Source organism: Oryctolagus cuniculus, chromosome 5, assembly GCF_051225735.1.
Source record: "Oryctolagus cuniculus isolate XC-2025 breed Fujian yellow rabbit chromosome 5, ASM5122573v1, whole genome shotgun sequence".
Lineage (NCBI taxonomy): Eukaryota > Metazoa > Chordata > Mammalia > Lagomorpha > Leporidae > Oryctolagus > Oryctolagus cuniculus.
In genome coordinates, this window is record NC_142871.1 from 125844435 (window position 1) to 125862072 (window position 17638).

Consider the following 17638-nt stretch of genomic DNA (forward strand, 5'->3'; position numbering starts at 1 on the left):
TTTTCTTTCTGTTTTTATTTTAAAGGAAAAAAAAAAAAAAAACAGTGCAAAAACCCATTTTCCAGTGTCAGCCATGCCCACCCCCCACCCCAGTCCCCCCTAGCTTGGGCGACCCCTCCTCCCGCTCAGCACCCCTTGCCCCTCATGCATCCCCAGGGGCTGGAGGCTCTGCTTCTCCGGAGAGCCAGATCCCAGGGGGATTTGAGGGAAGAAAGAACTGGGGGGGGGTGGCAGCCCCTGATCCACCGGGCCCCCCCCCAGGTCTCCAGCCGCGGTACCAGGTACCCCTCTTGGCTCTCATTAACCCTTTCCTGGCCTCGCTCCTAGCAGGGTGGGGGGTACTGGTCTGGGGGAACTCCCTGCGCACCCCTCCTTGCCCCGGGGCCGGCTCGGGGCTGCTCCTCGCTGAGGTTGGGGGGCTCCCTCCCGCCCTCCCTCGGTGGTGGGGGAGAGTGGCGAAGTCCCCGGGTTTAAATACCGTCATGAAAGCAGGGGCCGGGGAGGGCTTTAGATTTTAGATCTAATAAATTATTAGCGTTTTAGTGTCCGTGGGGGACGGGGGCGGGGCAGGGCACGGCCTCCAGGGCCCCCCTGCCCTTACTGGTGAATCTCGTTGTCCAGGAGGCTGTCCTCACAGGACTGGAAGTCTGTGTCCGTCAGGCCCTCGGGCGGCATCAGCTCCTCGTCCTGGGACGAGGACGACGGGGGCTCGTCCCCCGAGCTCCCGGGAGCCCCGTCCCCATCCCCGTCCACCTCTGAGTCCTGCAGCACCTGAGCGATGTATTTCTGAAGGCAGAGAGGAAGGAGGCGGCGGTGAGTGGGGGTGACTGGGGGACCAGGGCAGAGCAGGCAAGGGCCCCCAGAGGACCGGCAGAGATCTGCTCTCAACCAGGCCTCTCCCTGCCTGCCCCCGCACTGGGGTCCGGCCCTCGGACTTCCAGCCTTGGGGTCGAGTCTGGGGGAGGGGCCCCTACCCAGCCTTGACCTCGGTGTGGAGCACTCACCGCAGATTTGGGGACAGCGGCAGCAGTGGGGGGCCGTCCGTTGCTTCTGGGGCCCACGGTATCTGTCTCTGTGTGCTCAATCTTGGGAGGGTCCAGAAAGAGGCAGAGAGTGGGGGGCGTGTCCCTGCCCGCAGCCCTCGGCACCCGCCTGGAGGCTCTGGAACCCACAGCCACCCCGCTGTAGCCCCCACACCTTGTAGTTGTGGGCACTGAGGTATTTGAAGTGTCCGAAGCAGACGTGGCAGAGACAGATGACGATGGTGATGACCAGGACGACGAAGGTGAACATGGACGTGGGGGCTAGGAACCCTGGGGGTGGGGGTGTGAAAAGTGAGGCTGTGCCCCCTCTGGGCCTGGTCCGAGGGGCTCAGGGCCCCAGCTTCCGCTGCCTCCGGAACGCAGTCTCCACACTGCCACCTGCTCCGGCCTCACCCTGACCTCTCCCAGGCCCCCTGCCTGCGCCCTCTGGCCCCCTGCTGTGTGTGGCTGTGGCTCTGCCTCGCACCCCCACCCCCAGCTCCTCACCGGTGCGCATGGTGGAGAAGAAGAGCAGCCAGAAGAGGCAGAGGATGGGCGCGGCCACCACCTGGTTCACGGCCCCCGAGTGGATCTTCTTGTCCAGCTTGGCCGGCAGGTAGGCGTAGTAGAGGTTGTACCTGTCTACCAGGTGCTTCAGCAGCATGTACATGAGCCCTGGGGGAAGCCACACGGGTCCTGACCTCGGAACCACTGTGTGCCTGCCTCGGGCTGGCTGGACCTTCAGAGATGGTGGGAGCGGCGGCCCCAGCCCCCGCCCTGTTTAGCAAGAGCGCAGAGCTCCTGCCTCCCCCGCTGCAGTCCCTTAGGCCGCAGCCCCCGTTAGGGTTGCCGCTGTGGCAAACACACATGTGGATCAACAAGCGTCCGCACGAGCCCTACGGCTGTTCTCCCTAAACGCGCTGAGTATGAAATGCCAATTCCACTCCCGTGCAGGCCGAGGGGCTGGGGGCTTCACAAGGGGTTAAGGAGGTTAGTCTTGGAGCCTGGGCCTTTGGCTAACCAGGGAGGCTGGTTAAGGGGTGAGGATGTTATTGGGGAAGAGGGAAAGGCTGGAGGGGTTGCTGATGGTTGAAGAGAAACTCTATTGAACTTCTTTAGAAAGGAAGAGAGATTTGCCCAAGTCATTTCAGTTCAGCTATGGCAAGACCTGCCCTGTCCTGCATCGCTAGGGTTGTGTACCAATGTGCCCTGGGATGCCCGTGGAGTGTCTGGACGCGTCCGTGGGTGTAGGATATGTGCTCAAGACATCTGGTGGCGTGAAGGCATTGGTGTGGGCGAGGATGGCTGTGGCGGGGTGACCGTGCCCGGGGACTCAGCACATCGGGCGGGTCCAGCCTGAGCTGGCGTGGCTCTCCCCCTCCTTCCCCAGGCCGGGGCCCCAGAGTGAGCCAGGGACCAGGCAGGAGACCGGAGGGGCCGGTCTCCCAGCCAGGGCCCTGTCCACTCGGGGTGGCCTGCCTTGCTAGAGTGGAGCGGGCGAGGTCCTGGGTCCCCCCGAGCAGGGCCCAGGTCCCGGCGCGGCGGTGCCTACCGAAGGGCACGATGATGGGGCAGGTGATACTGTAGGTCATGACCACCGTGAAGACGCACATCATCCAAGCGTAGGCTGCGCCAAACTGGAACTCGTAGGCCTGATGCTGGGGGGGAGATGGGCAGGAGGGTGGCTCAGACTGGAGATGGACAGGGCAGGTGGGAGAGGGGAAGGGGCCAGGAGCTGGGGGGCTGGGAAGAAATCACGGGGAGCAGAGAGCTAGGGGCTGGGGAGAGAGGGGCTGTGGCCGAGAAGGTGTCCAGGAGGGGGCAGGGATGGGGTGTGTTCAGGGATTGGCAGGTGTGGGCCAAGAGCTGGGTGGCCTTGCTCCTGTGGAGGGTTAAGGACAGAGCTGCCTCCAACAAACAGGATGTAGGACTAGGCTGTCAGAACTGCAGGGGCCTTCAGGGTTATCTGTGTTGACATATGGCTGTCTGTATGGGAAGAGGAGGCCCCGGATGAGACGGGGAACGGCCCAGGGCCAGAATCCCAGCAGCCTCAGTGCACCCCACCCACCCATCCTAGGCTAACTGCTGCTGCTTCTGGTCGGGCCACCAGGGGGCGCGGTGCGGGCCGCTGCGGCCCCAGGCGGCCGTACCCGCTTGACGTTGCGCCTCTCGGCGGCCGAGCGCGCCAGGCAGAGCCGGATCATGTACATGAGCAGGCCTGGGATGCGCAGCAGGTCCATGGCGTTGCCGATAAAGGCTGAGGCAATGACGTAGTTCACGAAGAAGGCGCCGTTGTCGGGCAGGAACACACACCTGCGGGCACCGGGCGCTCCAGCACAGCAGCTCTGGGGGACCTGGAGGCTGCCTGCCCACTGCCAGCCGGCGAGCAGCACACCGCGCCTTTGCCCCAACCTGCTTCCTCCACGCTGACGGCCCGGCCTAGCTCCCAAGCGCCTGTGTCCCAGGCCCCTCCCCAGCGTCAGCAGATACCACCTCCAAAGTCAGCCCCAGACACGCAGAGTAGGAACAGACATAGCTGAGTGTGCCCAGAGGAGCCAGCACCTAGGCCCCGTGAAGACCCACAGAGAGAGTCCCCAGAATGCTTGCAGGACTGCGCTGAGGCCTCAGAGACCCGCAAGGGGGTCAGCCTCAGCAACACCCAGCTGGTTCTCCTCCTTGAACCCGGACCCAGAATCACCCCGGAGTATGTGCCTCAGATGCCACACAACCCAGCTTCAAGCCCCAGGGAGCCCAGGAGCCTCTGCCAATGCCCAGACACCCCTCGTGCGAGCCCAAGGTGACGGCAGAGGGCCTAGAGCAAGAACCTTATGCAGCCAAGGAAGGTGCCCCAGCTCAGCCTCCCAGGGGCCCCTGGGGAAGGCAGCCCACAAGGACCTGTATGGCACACCTGAGCACCAGCCCGACACTTCAGAGATGCCCCCTAGACTTGTGCCCATCAATTCCCCAGTGCCCCCCACTAGACACTGCCAGAGTTGTGAGGCCAAGAGCTCGCCAGACAGCCCAAAGTATTCAGAGACCTTCGGGGCTAACCCTAGGAGCCCCCAAGCCACTCCCAAAGCAGGACCGAGATGCCAGTGCAGATCCTGCCCCAACTTCCTGAGATCGCAGACTCCCACGGCTGGTCCCAGGATACCAGCCTGGGAGGCGCCTACACAAACCCAAGTGCGGCCCGGACCCCTGTACACCTCGGTGTGAGCTCAGCATGCAGACGGGAGCCCATCTCAGACCCCAGGGACCCCGCCCATGCACACCCGAGACACCCATGGCTGCCTTCCCTGCGCTGACACCGTCAGCCCTGTGATGTGCGCACACCCCCACCCCAGCCCAACCCCACTCGGGGAAGCTGGCAGCTTTCTCCTGCCCACACGTGGGGGCTGGCAGTGTCTCGTTCCCCAGGTCACTCACTCAAACCGAATAGCTGCCTCAGCCAAGAACTTCTTGTCAAAGAGCCAGCGGAAGAAGAGGTCCAGGCTGGAGGAAGGAGAGGCGAGATGGGGCAGGGGCCGGAGCTGGAGCCGGAGCAGCAGGAGGCAGCTCCCCCGGCACGGGGCGGGTAACTCAGGGGCCGGGATGCCCAGGAGGCCGGGAAGCTGAGCTGCTCCCCACTGCCCGTGCAGCGGCCCCCATGCCCCCGGCTCTGAAACTCACCTGCTCAGTCCCAGCGAGGGCAGGAGCAGCACCATGAAGATGAGGAAGGTGTAGCACTTGTGCATGGTGGTCCTGTTCTCCCCAGAGCTGGGCACAGGGCACAGAGGCAGAGGTGAGGGGAGCCCAGCCCCCACGCCTGCTGTCCAACCAGGGCAGGAGGGTCCCAGGAGGGTCCCCTGCAGAGGGGGGGGCTCCCCAAGGTGACGATGCTGGGCCTCGTCCCTTCCCTGCCTGCTCTGGGGCTGGCCAGGGCAGGGAGCGTGAGGACGGTCAACGCCCGGGAGAGTGTCCAGTGGGGTGCGGTGGGAATGGAGGAAGCTCACCGTGTCCAGTGGGCTTCAAAGAAGGCAGAGTAGTAGACGATGGTGGGCAGCAGGGCCGAGAAGCACCACAGCAACAGGGTGGGGAAGAACTGGGTGATGATCGGGTTCTGCAGGGGCACCCAGAGGCACGTGTCAGGTAGGGGCAGGCTCGTGGGCCCAGCTCGCTTCGCCTGTCTGTCCTCCTGTACTGAGTGCTAGATCCCACATCAGAAGTCCAGAGCAGGGGCCAGCCTTGCAGTACAGTGGATTCAACCAGTGCTTAATCCCATATCTGAGCACCAGCGAGTCCCAGCTGCTCTGCTTCTCATCCAGCTCCCTGCTAACGTGCCTGGGCAGGCAATGGAAGATGGTCCAAGCCTGCACCCACGTGGGAGACCCAAAGAGAGTTCTTAGCTCCTAGCTTCAGCCCGGCCCAGTCCTGGCTGTTGTGGCCATTTGAGGAATGAACCAGAGGATGTAAAATATCATTCTCTCTCTCTGCCTAACACTGTCTTTTAAATAAATAAATCTTTAAAGAAAAGAAAAAGTTCAGACTAGCTGGAGGGCCAGGGGCAAGGCCGGGTGCCTGGGCCACGGGTACAGCTCCAAGAGGATGATACGGATAGCACGCACTGAACACCTACTACGTGCCAAGCACTGACTGTATACTGCCCACACCTTAATCCTCTCAACATCAACCTGTTTTACACATGAGCAAAGAGATGACTCAGGAGCCTATCCAGCCGGCAAGCAGTGGGATAGGGGCTTGGACCCGGGCGGGCAGTCTGGGCCTTATCTGTTATGCCACTGCCACTTAGTGATCAGCCGTCAGGGTGCCCAGGAGGTGCACGGGCCCACCCTTCTGTCTGCAGAACAGCCTTGCTCGGCGCCTAGGCTCTTGTGTTGACATAAGGATCAGAACGTAAGTCTAACAGCCAAGGACCTGATCCACCTCTTCCGTTTTCTAGCTGGCAAGACGGAGGGATGAGGAAAAGGCAGGTGCATGTGTGTCATGGTGCGGTACGGGGGCCGGGATGGGGCATGGGCCTCACGTTGAGGTACTCCACAGGCTTGGTGACGTTGAACTTGTCCATGGTGGTGATGATGATGGCCGGGGTAGTGAGGAAGAAGAGGAGGATGAAGAGGACGACGTTGATGACCAGGCAGCGCAGCCACCAGATGAAGCCACGGATAGAGAGGTGCTCCCTGGGAAGGCAGGGGAGGCGGTCACTCGGGGTGGGGTTCAAGGGCCCAGCTGGTCCCGAGACACCTGGGACCTCCCTGTCCTCCCCAGGCCCGGCACCCCCGAGCGCTCACCAGTAGATGTTCTGGGGGTCGGGGGCGTAGGACACGGTCCAGTTGGAGATGTGCAGGGACTCGCTGCAGGAGGAGGCGCGCGGCTCCCCGCGGCACGCGCAGCCCTGGCACTTGCACACGTTGAAGTCCTTGAGGATGCTGGGGGACGGGCACTGGTTACCGTGGCACGGCCAGGGGTCCCCACTGCGGACCGCGGGAGCCTGGGCGGGCTGCTCGGGGGCTGGGACGAGGGCTGGGCGGGGGCTCACATGGCGGTGATGGTCTCATTGTGGAAGGTGACAAAGGCCATGCCCAGAGGCTTCTCGTTCACCTTCTCCTTCTCCCGCTTATAGTCCTCCTTCAGCCTCTGCTCCAGCTTCGTGTAGTACTCAATGGCTTCCACCTGCCGTGGCACGGAGGGCTCGGGCTCAGGCACCGCGGCACCCAGCCAACGCCCACCCGTGCCTGCCCACCCCCGTAGTCCAACCCACTTAACGCGCACAACCTCCCAAGGCAGGTGCAATCCCCCCCCATCTCATGGACAAGGAAACTGAGCTATGGAGCAGGGAAGAAACCTGCCGTGCTCAGAGCTGACCTCTTCCAACTCGGGGTTTGACAACCTGGTCACTGTAGGGACAGGGACAAAGCCAGCCATGGGAAGCAGAGCTTCTGGGACCAGGGTCCCAGCCTTGTCTCCCGGGGAGTTCAGCCTGCCTTTGGCTCTTACTCTGCATCACGCCACTGTGCGTGTGTGTGTGTGTGTGTGTGTGTGTTGCTCCTAGCTTTGTGGGAATGGGCTCCACCAGAGGGGAAGGGCCCTGACTGCCCAGGGCCTGTCTGACTCCTCCCCACACCTGTCAGGGCTGCCAGAGCCCCGCAGCCAGGCCGTGTCCTACCTGCTCACAGCCTCGCACCACGCAGCAGCAGAGGTGGCCGCAGGGCTTGGGGTTGATCATGGTGGGCACGTTCTCCTTGCTCTGCAGGTTGGTGAAGTAGAGCTTCCCCCTCTCCGCCTTCTTCCTGTGGGACCCAGGTGCCCCGTCACCTACCACCCGGCCAGGAGGACAGACAGGGAGCCCAGCCTGGCAGTCACCTGGCCCACTCCCCAAGAAAGGGACTGTCTTGTTCTGGGATTCGCTTAGGACACGTTTCAGACACGCGCCTACCCCAGGGCCTCCTCACCCATCCCTCAGGGGCCCTGGGGTTCTTCCTATAGTCTACCCTCAGTTTATCATACTGCAGCAAGAAAGGGTACGCCCTCGGAGCCAGTGGGACTGTGGCCACAGACTCAACCTCCAGGTTTTGCTTTGTCCAGAGCTGAATTAACATGCACTCCAGGGTAGAACTGAAACCAGATGCTCTGGGAACCCCTGGAAAGGGTGCCACGTTCCCCCGTGGGCACGGGACCCTCAGGGCCAGCCACGGCTGCCCCCAGCCCCATTACCTCTCTGCATCGAGGAACATAAGGCGAGCCACGTTGTAACAGGGACGGGCTTCCAGCACCGTGCAGTTGGGGTAGGCCTCCCTGAAACACAGCCCAGCAGTCACGTTCCACGGGGACCCCACCACCTGCCCTGCCCCAAACCCAGCTCCCTCTTTCTCAGTCTACAAAAACGAGAGTGGCCCAAGGTGGACACTCTGCAATCCCGCCTCCTGCTCATCTGAGCAGGCAGCGGGTGCATGGGGGCCGGGGGACTGTAAGGGCAGCGGGAGCTGCTGGGCTTGGATGTGGGAGGACACCGCCTGGGGCCAGCCAGCCATGGCTGTAGGCAGATTCCCGGCCAGGGCTGAGGACTTTAGGTGCAGAAGAGCTGCTTCTAGTCACTGGCTGCTGTTCCCTTAACCCTGTTCCCAGCACTTAGCCTTGACCACTGAGTAACGCCAACCAAGTCACAGCCTTGCCTGTAGAACGAGCTCTCCCTAACCCGGGCCCCAGGCACACCACACACTGATCCTGAATCCTGACCTGAGACTCACACTTAGATCCATAACCTAGGCCCAAGGCTGACGCCTTAACCCCGAGCTGAGAGTGACCTACACCTTGACTTGAGACTGATCTGGCAGGGACTTTTTCCATCCAATCACACACTCTTGATCCTAACTCCAAATCTCGACTGAGCCCCCTTGGCTGCACATTGCATTGGACATTTTAACGAAGGATTCCCAAGCACGAACGATACACAACACATGGTTCTGAATTAGGAGAGGCACTCAGAAACCCACGAGAACTTAGACAGTTACATCTGGGATGGGGGCCTTGCAAATGTCCTTCCTGGGGGCTACACACCTTTCCCTGACACTGCTGCTGCTCAAAACTCTTTAGGTTTCCTTTTTGGAAGGGTGAGCCCTCATTGTCACCAGACTCGTCTCTAATCTGCAACACCCGACCCATCCAGCCCCCAAGCCTCCCCACAGGCTGTCCCCTCATCCGGACAGACCACGGGCCCTGCCTAACACTGCAGGCCCAGCAGCTCCCGGAGGACGAGGCTGCTTCCTGCTCATCACTGCACACCCAGGCCTGTCCCAATGGCTTGCACATGTTAGGTGCTCAAGAAAACAGGTGCTGCGGCTGGTGCTGGGGTGCAGCAGGTTAAGCTGCTGCCTGCGACACCGGCATCCCATACGAGCGCAGGTTCCAGTCCTGGCTGCTCCACTTCCCATCCAGCTCCCTGCTAACACATCTGGGAAAGCAGCAAAGATGGTCTAAATACCTGAGCCCCTGCCGCCCATGTGGGAGACCCAGATGGAGTTCTAGGTTTCTGCTTCGGCCTGGCCCAGCCCTGGCCATTGTGGCCATTTGGGAAGTGAACCAGCACATGAAAGATCTCTCTAACTCTGCCTTTCGAATAAGTAAATAAATATTAAGAAAAATAACAAAACAACGTGCTCAACGAATGGACCAATGAAACGAGTCTTCCATCATGCGTACCCCACTGCTCCCCAACTATAGCTGGGACCACAGTCCCCCTCACCCCGCTTAGAGGCGCACTGCTGGACCCTTTCCTAAACAAAACGGCAGACCAACCCCTGACACCGACAGCTGAAACCATGAGCTCAAGGACACGGCTCAGGTGCAAGCCTCCTGTCTCCCGGGCACGAGGCACACAGCGGGCACCCAAGAGGTGGGTGCTGAACGAAGGGGAGGCTGACCGGCAGAGTCGGCTCCTCACTGCACTGGGCAGTGCCGCGCCCCTGCCCCCGCCACGGGAAAGAGCAGCCCTGCCTGACCCCTCACTGCGCCCCTGCCCTGCTCTGGTTTGCTCCCCAGTGCCTCCACGTGACTCAGTGTCTGTCAGCAGTTCCTTTGTTCACTGTCGGCCTCTCTACGCAAACGAGGGCAGGGCTTGCCCCAGCGTCCACCCAGTGTAGCCCACGATAGGTGCTCATGAGATATCTGAATTAAAAGAACAGACTTTTGGTACAAGCTGGCAACTGATTTCAATTACACTGTAATGTGTTTATTTTTATTTGGAAAGCAGATAGAGACAGACACACATGCATGGGGGGGAGGGAGAGGGGAATGGAGAGGGGGAGGGAGAGGGAGGGAGAGGGAGGGAGAGGGAGTGAGAGGGAGGAAGAGGGAGGGAGGCAGGGAGGGAGAGAGAAGGGGGAGAGGGAGGGAGAGAGAGGGGGGAGAGGGAGGGAGGCAGGGAGGGAGAGAGGGGGGAGAGGGAGAGAGAGAGGGAGGGGGAGGCAGGGAGTCGGGGAGAGGGAGAAGGAGAGGGAGAGGGAGAAGGAGAGGGAGAGGGAGAGAAGAGGGAGAGGGAGAGGGAGAGGGAGAGAAGAGGGAGAGGGAGAGGGAGAGGGAGGGGAGAGGGAGAGGGAGAGGGAGAGGGAGAGGGAGAGGGAGAGAGATCTATCTCCCATTGGTTGGCACCCTTCCCAAATACACACAACAACCAGGACCACTGCCAAAGCTAAAATGAGAAGCAGCGCCAGGACTTGAACCCGGATGCTCTGATATGGGATGTGGACATCCCAAATGGTGCCTTTACTGCTCCCCCAGATGCCGACCTCTAACAGTAATATTAAGCTGTCACCTAATTCTAAGCACACGCTGCTAAAGCTGACCGAGAGTGCCCCACGCTGATTATAGCTTGAAGCCCAAAAAAGATCCCAGAGAGGTCTCATGCTGACCCAGGATAATCTAATTGCTAAAAAGGATTTATTTATTATAAAGGCAGAGTGACAGGGAGAGAGAGAGAGAGACACACACACACACACACACAGAGAGAGAGAGAGCAAGAAAGATCTTCCATCCACTGGTTCTTTATCCAAATGGTCACAACAGCTGAGGCTGGGCCAGGCTGGTTTCCTATATGAGTGTGAGTGACAGGGGACCAAACACTTGAGCCATCTTCTGCTGCCTTCCAAGGTTCATTAGCAGGGAGCATGATCAAAAGTGGAGGACTCAAGTCAGTGCTCTGATATGGGATGCCCATGTTGCAGGTGGCAGCCTAACCTGCTGAGCCACAGTGGGTAATCTAAGCTGTATTTGATTTCTAAAATGGATTTACTGGGGCTGGCATTGTGGCATAGTTAGGTTAAGCTACCACCCGTGATGCTGGCACCCCACATGGGCGCTGGTCTGAGTTCCAGCTGCTCCACTTTCAATCCAGCTCCCTGCTAATGGCCTAGGAGAGCAGCAGAAAATGGCCCAAGTCTTTGGGCCCCTGAACCCATGCAGGAAGACCTGGATGAAGCTCCTGGTTTCTGGCTTCAGCCTGGCCTAGCCCTGGCTGTTGTGGTCATCTGGGGAGTGAACAAGCAGATGGAAGATCTCTCTCTCTAATTCTGCCTTTCAAATAAATAAATCAATCCATTAAAAAAAAAAAAACAAACCACAAAACTTCCTATTTTGGGGCCAGCAGAATGACACAGAGGGTTTAGCCACTGTGTGCAGTGCTGGCATCCCATATGGAGGCTGGTTTGAGTCCTGGCTGCCCCACTTCTGATCCAGCTCCTTGCTAATGCGTCTGGGAAAGTACCAGAAGATGGTCCAAGCGCTTTATCCTCTGCACTTGGAAGCTCCTGGCTCCTGCCTGGCCCAGCCCTGGCTGCTATGGCCATTTTGGGAGTGAAAAGTGGATGGAAGATTTCTCTGTCTCTCCCTCTCTCTCTCTGACTCTGACTTTCAAATTAAAAAAGAACTGTTTAAAAATTTTTCTTTATTTTAAATGGGGTCTCAAGAAAGTTCACTTTTTTTTTTTTTTTTTTTTTTTTGACAGGCAGAGTGGACAGTGAGAGAGAGAGACAGAGAGAAAGGTCTTCCTTTGCCTTTGGTTCACCCTCCAATGGCCACCGCGGCCGGCGCTCCGCGCTGATCCGGTGGCAGGAGCCAGGTGCTTCTCCTGGTCTCCCATGGGGTGCAGGGCCCAAGGACTTGGGCCATCCTCCACTGCACTCCCCTGGCCACAGCAGAGAGCTGGCCTGGAAGAGGAGCAACCGGGACAGAATCCGGCACCCCGACTGGGGCTAGAACCCGGTGTGCCAGCGCTGCAAGGTGGAGGATTAGCCTAGTGAGCCGCGGCGCCGGCCGAAAGTTCACCTTTAAATTATTTATTTATTCTTTTTAAAGATTTATTTATTTATTTGAAAGACAGAGAGACAGAGAAAGAGGGGGAGGAGAGCAGAGAGAGAGAGAGAGAGAGAGAGAGAGAGAGAGATCTTCTGTCCACTGGTTGACTCCCAAATGGCTATAACAGCCAGGTCTGGGCAAGGCTCAAGCCAGGTGCCAGGAGTCAGGAGCCAGGAACCCTATCCTGATCTCCTAGATGGGTGGCAGGGGTCCAGCACTTGGGGCATCTCCTGCTGCCTTCCCAAGCGCATTAGCAGGGAGCTGGATTGGAAGCAGAGCAGCTGGTACTGAAACCACACTCCAATATGGGATGCTAGTTTGCAAGCAGTAGCTTAATCTGCTGTGCTACAAAGCCAGCCCCTAATTATTTGTTTTAATGTATTAAACAAAAGAGAGAGGGCTGGTGCTGTGGCATAGTGGGTAAAGCTGCTGCCTGCAACACTGGGATCCCATATGGATGCCAGTTCAAGTCCCGGCTGCTCCACTTCCAATCCAGCTCTCTGCTAATGTGCCTGGGAAGGCAGTGGAGGATGGCCCAACTGCTTGGGCACCTACACCCACATGGGAAACCTGGGTGAATCTCTTGGCTCCTGGCTTTGGCCTGGCTCAGTCCTGGCTGTTGCAGCCATCTGGGGTGTGGACCAATGGATGGAAGTGCTCTCTGTCTGTCTTTCTCTCTCTGTAACACTTTCAAAATAAATAAATAAATTTTTTTTTTAAAGGCAGAGAGATACAGAGAAAGGTCCCCCATCTGCTGGTTCATTCCCCAAATGCCCACAGTAACTAGGGCTGCATCAGGTCAAAGCCAGGAGCTAGGAACTCCATCTGTGTCTCCCAGGTGGGACCCAAGTACTTGAGCCATCACCTGCTGCCCCTGAGGGTGGGCATTAGCAGGGAGTTGGATGGGAAAAGAACCCAGGCACTCTGACATGGGATGTGGGCATCCCATGTAGTAATTTAACTTAATGCCAAATGCTTATCACTAACTTTTTTAAAGATTGATTTATTTATTTGAAAGGCAGGGTTACAGAGAGAGAGAGAGAGATCTTCTACCTGCTGGTTCATTCCCCCAGTGGCTAAAACAACTAGAGCTGGGCCAGGCTGAAGCTGGGCCAGACCTGAATTCCATCCAGGTCTCCCAGGTGGGGTGCAGAGACCCAAGTACATGATCAGGGGCCCTGATCTACTGACCAGCTCCTCAAACAGACCCGCTGCTTTCCCAGGCATATTAGTGGGAGTTGGATTGGAAGGAGAGTAGCTGGGACTTGAACCAGTGCCCATATGGGATGCTGACATTGTAGGTAGTGGCTTAACCCAGCACAACACATGGAGACCCCATTATCACTATTTTTTTTTTTTTTTTGAGAGGCAGAGTGAGGGAGTAGGAGAAAGAAAGAGAGAGAGAAAGAAACAGAGAGAGAGAGAGAGAAACAGAGATGTGCATTTCTTTTCTAATTTGTGTATGCCCCAAATGCCTACCACAGTCAGGGCTGACCCAGGGTCAAAGCCACGGCTACAAACCCAGGCCTCCCAGATGGGTGGTCGGGACCCAGCTACTTGAGCCATCAGTGCTACAGGCAGTGGAAGTGGGTCGGGAGCAGGGCAGGCACTCTGATAGGGGAAATGGGCACGCCAATCAGCGGCCTGACTCCTGGCCAAACGGCCACCCTGGACGAGCTAACTTTGACAGCTGTCATGTTAACCGCGTGCCAGTAGAGTTGTTTTCTGTTCACTGACGCCTGGCACGGAGAAGATGATCAATGCACGCATGCTGTGAGACTGGGTGTCTTTCCTCTTGATGCACAGGGCTCTGGAGTGTGACCCTGACCAGCCCCTGACCCCCGCCCTGCTCAAGCTCTGTCTCTGATTCCATCTCAGAGGGCCTGCTGTAGGACAGTGGCTGAGCTCAGACAGCCGGCGGGGAACTCAGACTAAAGCTTGCTTCTGATTAGCCCGAGCCCTGATGCAGATCACCAGCTCCCCTGATGGTGACACTGGCCAGACCCTTCAAACAGATCTGCACACCATGAACCCCGAGGCTCCCCGCAAGCACTCACGTCTTGGTCCCAGAACGCCCCATGTGACTCACGATTAACCGCACCCGAGAAGCCTTGCCAAGCTAAGACACAAACGTGCGGCACAGCCCGATCCTGCACAAAGACTGTCCCTGCACGTCCCCGAGGGAGCCCTCTCCCCCACTGCCCCACCCGTGGGTGCTGACCAGGGGAGTTGCCTCTCCCTTGCCTTTTCTCTGGTTTCTGCCCAACTCACGGTCCAGGGCGCCAATCAGTCTGCACACCCTCTCCAGAAGGCACAGGAACCCTGGGGAAGCCTTGTATCCCCCACAGACCTGAGCCAACAACGTGTGACCCAGGCCGGGCTGGGAGGAGGGAGTACGTTTCTGTCACGGTCCTCCTGTTCTTAAAGGGACTGGCACCCAGCCCAAGCGCACGCGCAGTGGGAAATTAAGGATTTCTTCCTTCATCTATTCTCCGTCCCTGCCGCAGACCCCAGGAGTCAGAGGAGGGCGACACTGTCCTTGGGGTTCAAAGACAAAGGTGGATTTGCAGGGCCTGAGCTTACTCACTCAAAGTGCTTCTTGATCTTCTCCGACTCGGCGTATTTGGAGATGCCGTTGATGAAGAGGGTCCGCTTGACCTGGGTGGGCACGGGGTGGGAGTGGGGTTTGCCTTCCTGGAGCTCAAGCCCAGAGGTGTCAGAGGCTGCGGGGAGGGGCTGGGAGGGGGCCTTGTGTGTGTGTGGGGGGAGTGCCAGGTCCCAGGGGAAGCGGGGAGGAAACTAGGCAGTGAGCCCAACGAGACAGCCCCCTGGGTTACGGAGGGGATGCCACAGGCCTCCTCTCCATCCTTAGATCCTGACCCCCCAGTGCAGTGGCTGGCGTGGACTTGGACTTGGTGAGTGATCCAGCAGAGAGGGGGGGAGGTGCCGCTGCCATACTATCAGCCATGGCCACTGCCCGAGCGCCAAGCACAGCACAGGTGCCTCCACTCTCACCCCGCACACCTTCCCAGCCACCTGGGGCGGGGGGGGAGGGTCCTGCTGGCGTCCTCCCATCTCACAGGTGAGGAACCTGAGGCTTGAGTGGCGGGGGTGGGGCGGGGCGGGTTGTGTACCTGGCAGGACAGGAGCTTCTGCGCAGCGGAGCCAGGGTTCACAGCCCGCTGGCCTGACTCCCCTGGGCCCTGCCTCACTCACCAGATCGTCCTCCTTGTAGCGCATCTTGGAGGTGTGTCGGCGCATGCTGTAGACGGTGAGCAGCAGGTACAGGAAGGCAAAGGAGGTGTGCAGCCACAGCAGGTTGTTCCTGGGGGCACAGGGGCGCCGCTGGGGCTGGAACACACTCAAGACACCGCAGCCGCCCGGCGCTAAACCCTTGGTGCACACGTGGGCCCTCACTGCCACCAGCCTGCCGTGGCAGGCCTCACCCTCCCCTCAAAGCCCCAAGATCGTTCCCTGCCAAACGCGGTGTCCCCACGAGGGCTCCTCTTCTTGGTCCACCCACAGGCTACAGCACTCTTCTTGGTCCACCCACAGGCTACAGCACGTTCCCCTGGCCAGAGGCTGCACCCTCCTCTTCTCTACCTAGCCACATCAGGGGATCCACCTGTTCCCTCTGCAGCCCCAGCTGTCTGCCCCCCCCCACCATGAAGTTACAGCTGAGACCCTGGCCCCATCGGGGCCCCACCTGGACCCCACGGCCCAGCTTCCCAACCTCACCCTGATTTCAAGTTGGCAATGGTGGTTCTCCCAAAGCTGTAGGCATTGTTCTCTGGGGAGGGAAGAGAGGGACAAGATGATGGGGGGGTGGGCAGCGCACGTGATCACCTCCCCCCGCCCCAGCCACCCTGGGCCTTCGCTGACCCAGCAGGTCCCCTGAGAAGTTGACAGGCAGCACGATGCCCACGGAGAGGACGCCCACGACGACCAGCAACCCGATGATGTGCCGCTGGAAGGACAGGTAGTGCACGGCGTCGCCCCCACACTTGTCCCGGATCTCGTCATCCCTGCAGGCCACGCAGTGCACAGAGGAACTGGGTCAGGACCGGGGCAAACAGGGGCTGCCCGTCCCACCCACGGCCACCCTAGCCCCTGCTGAGCTGGCAGCAGTTACGGGAACTCTGGGAGGGGGAGAGGGAGTGGAAATGGCGGGGAGGCAGGGAAAGGGAAGGGTTGGGGAGCACAGAGGGAAAGAGAGGGGTGGGAGAAGGAGGAAGACTACAGGGAAGAGGGACATCGGGAATGAGAGGGGAGGACGGGGGGGGCAGCAGCACCTTATGGGTGCCGGCTGAGCTTGGGTGGGGAGCCCACCACACCTGGGCAGGGCCTGGGGAAGCAGGTGGTGGCAGTGCTGACCTGGTGAGCTTCCTGCCTTTCTCAGCGCTCACTGCCTGCCTGCCGGACTGGCTCGATCTGCTGGCTCCTGCCTGCTGCTGGCTGGCTGCCTCCAGCCTGCCTGCTGCCCCTACCCGCTGGCTGCACGGAGGCTGAGGCGGGGGGGTGGGGCAGGGGCATGGGGAGCTGTGGGCAGAGCCGGGGGGGGGTGCTCCCGGGCAGAGGAGATGTGGGATAAAGCGGGCGGCGGGTAGGGGGCCAGCAGCGGCCTTGGAGCAGGGAGCAGGGCGCTGGCCCGGCTAGGAGCTCTGAGGCCCTCAGCGCCGCAGGCCCCTGCGCTTTGGAGGGAGGTGGCAGGTTCTGATGTTCTCTGGCTCTACAGCTCGAAGACCCTTCACTTACTTTATCCGGAAGATGGCTGTCAGCCAGGAACAGAAACCCTGGGGGGACAGGGGGCCGTCAGCTGCTGTCCCATCCCACCAGCCCAAGCTCCCTTGCCCCTCACATCCCAGCCACCCCTTCTGATTACATCTAGGCTGTGGCTCACCTGGGCACACACACCCCCACACCCCCTCCCGTCCCTAAAGACACACCCTACACCCTGGGACCAAGCTCAGCCCCAGAGACGGAGGGAAGGAACAAGGCTGCTGTTCCTGCACAAACTGGGATCCGCACGTCCCCAGCCACAGACCCCTGCAAAGGGCGGGGCTTGGGAGTTCAGGACGGGTAGCAAGGTCCCCAGATCCCCAGAGAAGAAACAAATTTGCCACGTGGCTGCCAACAAGCACAGGGGTGGGCCCTGCTGCCTAAGTCCCAGCTGTGTCTTGCAGTCCACCCTCAAGGCATGAAAGCCATAGTCACGTGGCCACGGAGACGTCTCTGTCCTCTCCAGACCCCCAGGCTGCCTTCAAGCAGTGGTCCCTTGGGGGACAGCCATCCCCATCTCTTACCGGGAGAAGGCCCAGGATGCCCTTCTGCCAAGACAGGGCACCATGCCTCCTGCTGCCACGGCCCCTGAGCAGGGGACTTATCACAGCTTCGCTAGCACGGTGGGGGGGCCCTTTGCGTCACCACTTACCGGGGAGTCCAACTCAGCAAGCCGACGGCCGCCTCTGCTGAGGCTGCTGCAGGGCCCCTGGCCTGAGCTGCACCAACCAGCCCCACCCCACCGTGTGAAGGTTAGCGTTCAGCTCACGCCCCTCACCCTCGGCGTGACAGGGGCAGGTCGCAGCACCTGTGCGGCAGACCCGACGTGAAAGGGAGCTGGGGTCTGCGTGAATGCTCACAGAGAGGGGCTGCAGCTGCTCAGCTCCACCTCCCAAGCAGGTCACGGGACCCCATGAGGCCAGGGCAGCCTGCCTGCAACCTCTGGACGTGACAATGGCATCTGTGGGTGCTGCTGGGCAGGCCTGGAAGGC

At 59.9% G+C, this 17638-nt stretch overlaps 1 protein-coding gene across 7 annotated transcripts in view; it reads right to left on the bottom strand.

Moving 5' to 3' along the window:
* Positions 1-17638, bottom strand: part of TMEM63B (transmembrane protein 63B) — a 26210-nt gene continuing 8572 nt past the window's right edge. For all 7 annotated transcript variants that reach the window (XM_070074057.2, XM_070074055.2, XM_070074056.2 and 4 more), the window contains 19 exons: positions 16623-16660; positions 15750-15892; positions 15606-15657; positions 15084-15192; positions 14455-14525; positions 7734-7814; positions 7186-7309; positions 6559-6692; positions 6311-6448; positions 6046-6199; positions 5015-5121; positions 4692-4778; positions 4449-4514; positions 3173-3335; positions 2575-2680; positions 1530-1697; positions 1198-1313; positions 1005-1085; positions 1-786 (listed from right to left, as the gene is read on the bottom strand). In XM_070074057.2, the coding sequence (XP_069930158.1) occupies positions 598-786; positions 1005-1085; positions 1198-1313; positions 1530-1697; positions 2575-2680; positions 3173-3335; positions 4449-4514; positions 4692-4778; positions 5015-5121; positions 6046-6199; positions 6311-6448; positions 6559-6692; positions 7186-7309; positions 7734-7814; positions 14455-14525; positions 15084-15192; positions 15606-15657; positions 15750-15892; positions 16623-16660 (2127 nt within the window). In that variant the 3' untranslated portion in view covers positions 1-597. The remainder of the gene's footprint in view (positions 787-1004; positions 1086-1197; positions 1314-1529; positions 1698-2574; positions 2681-3172; positions 3336-4448; positions 4515-4691; positions 4779-5014; positions 5122-6045; positions 6200-6310; positions 6449-6558; positions 6693-7185; positions 7310-7733; positions 7815-14454; positions 14526-15083; positions 15193-15605; positions 15658-15749; positions 15893-16622; positions 16661-17638) is intronic.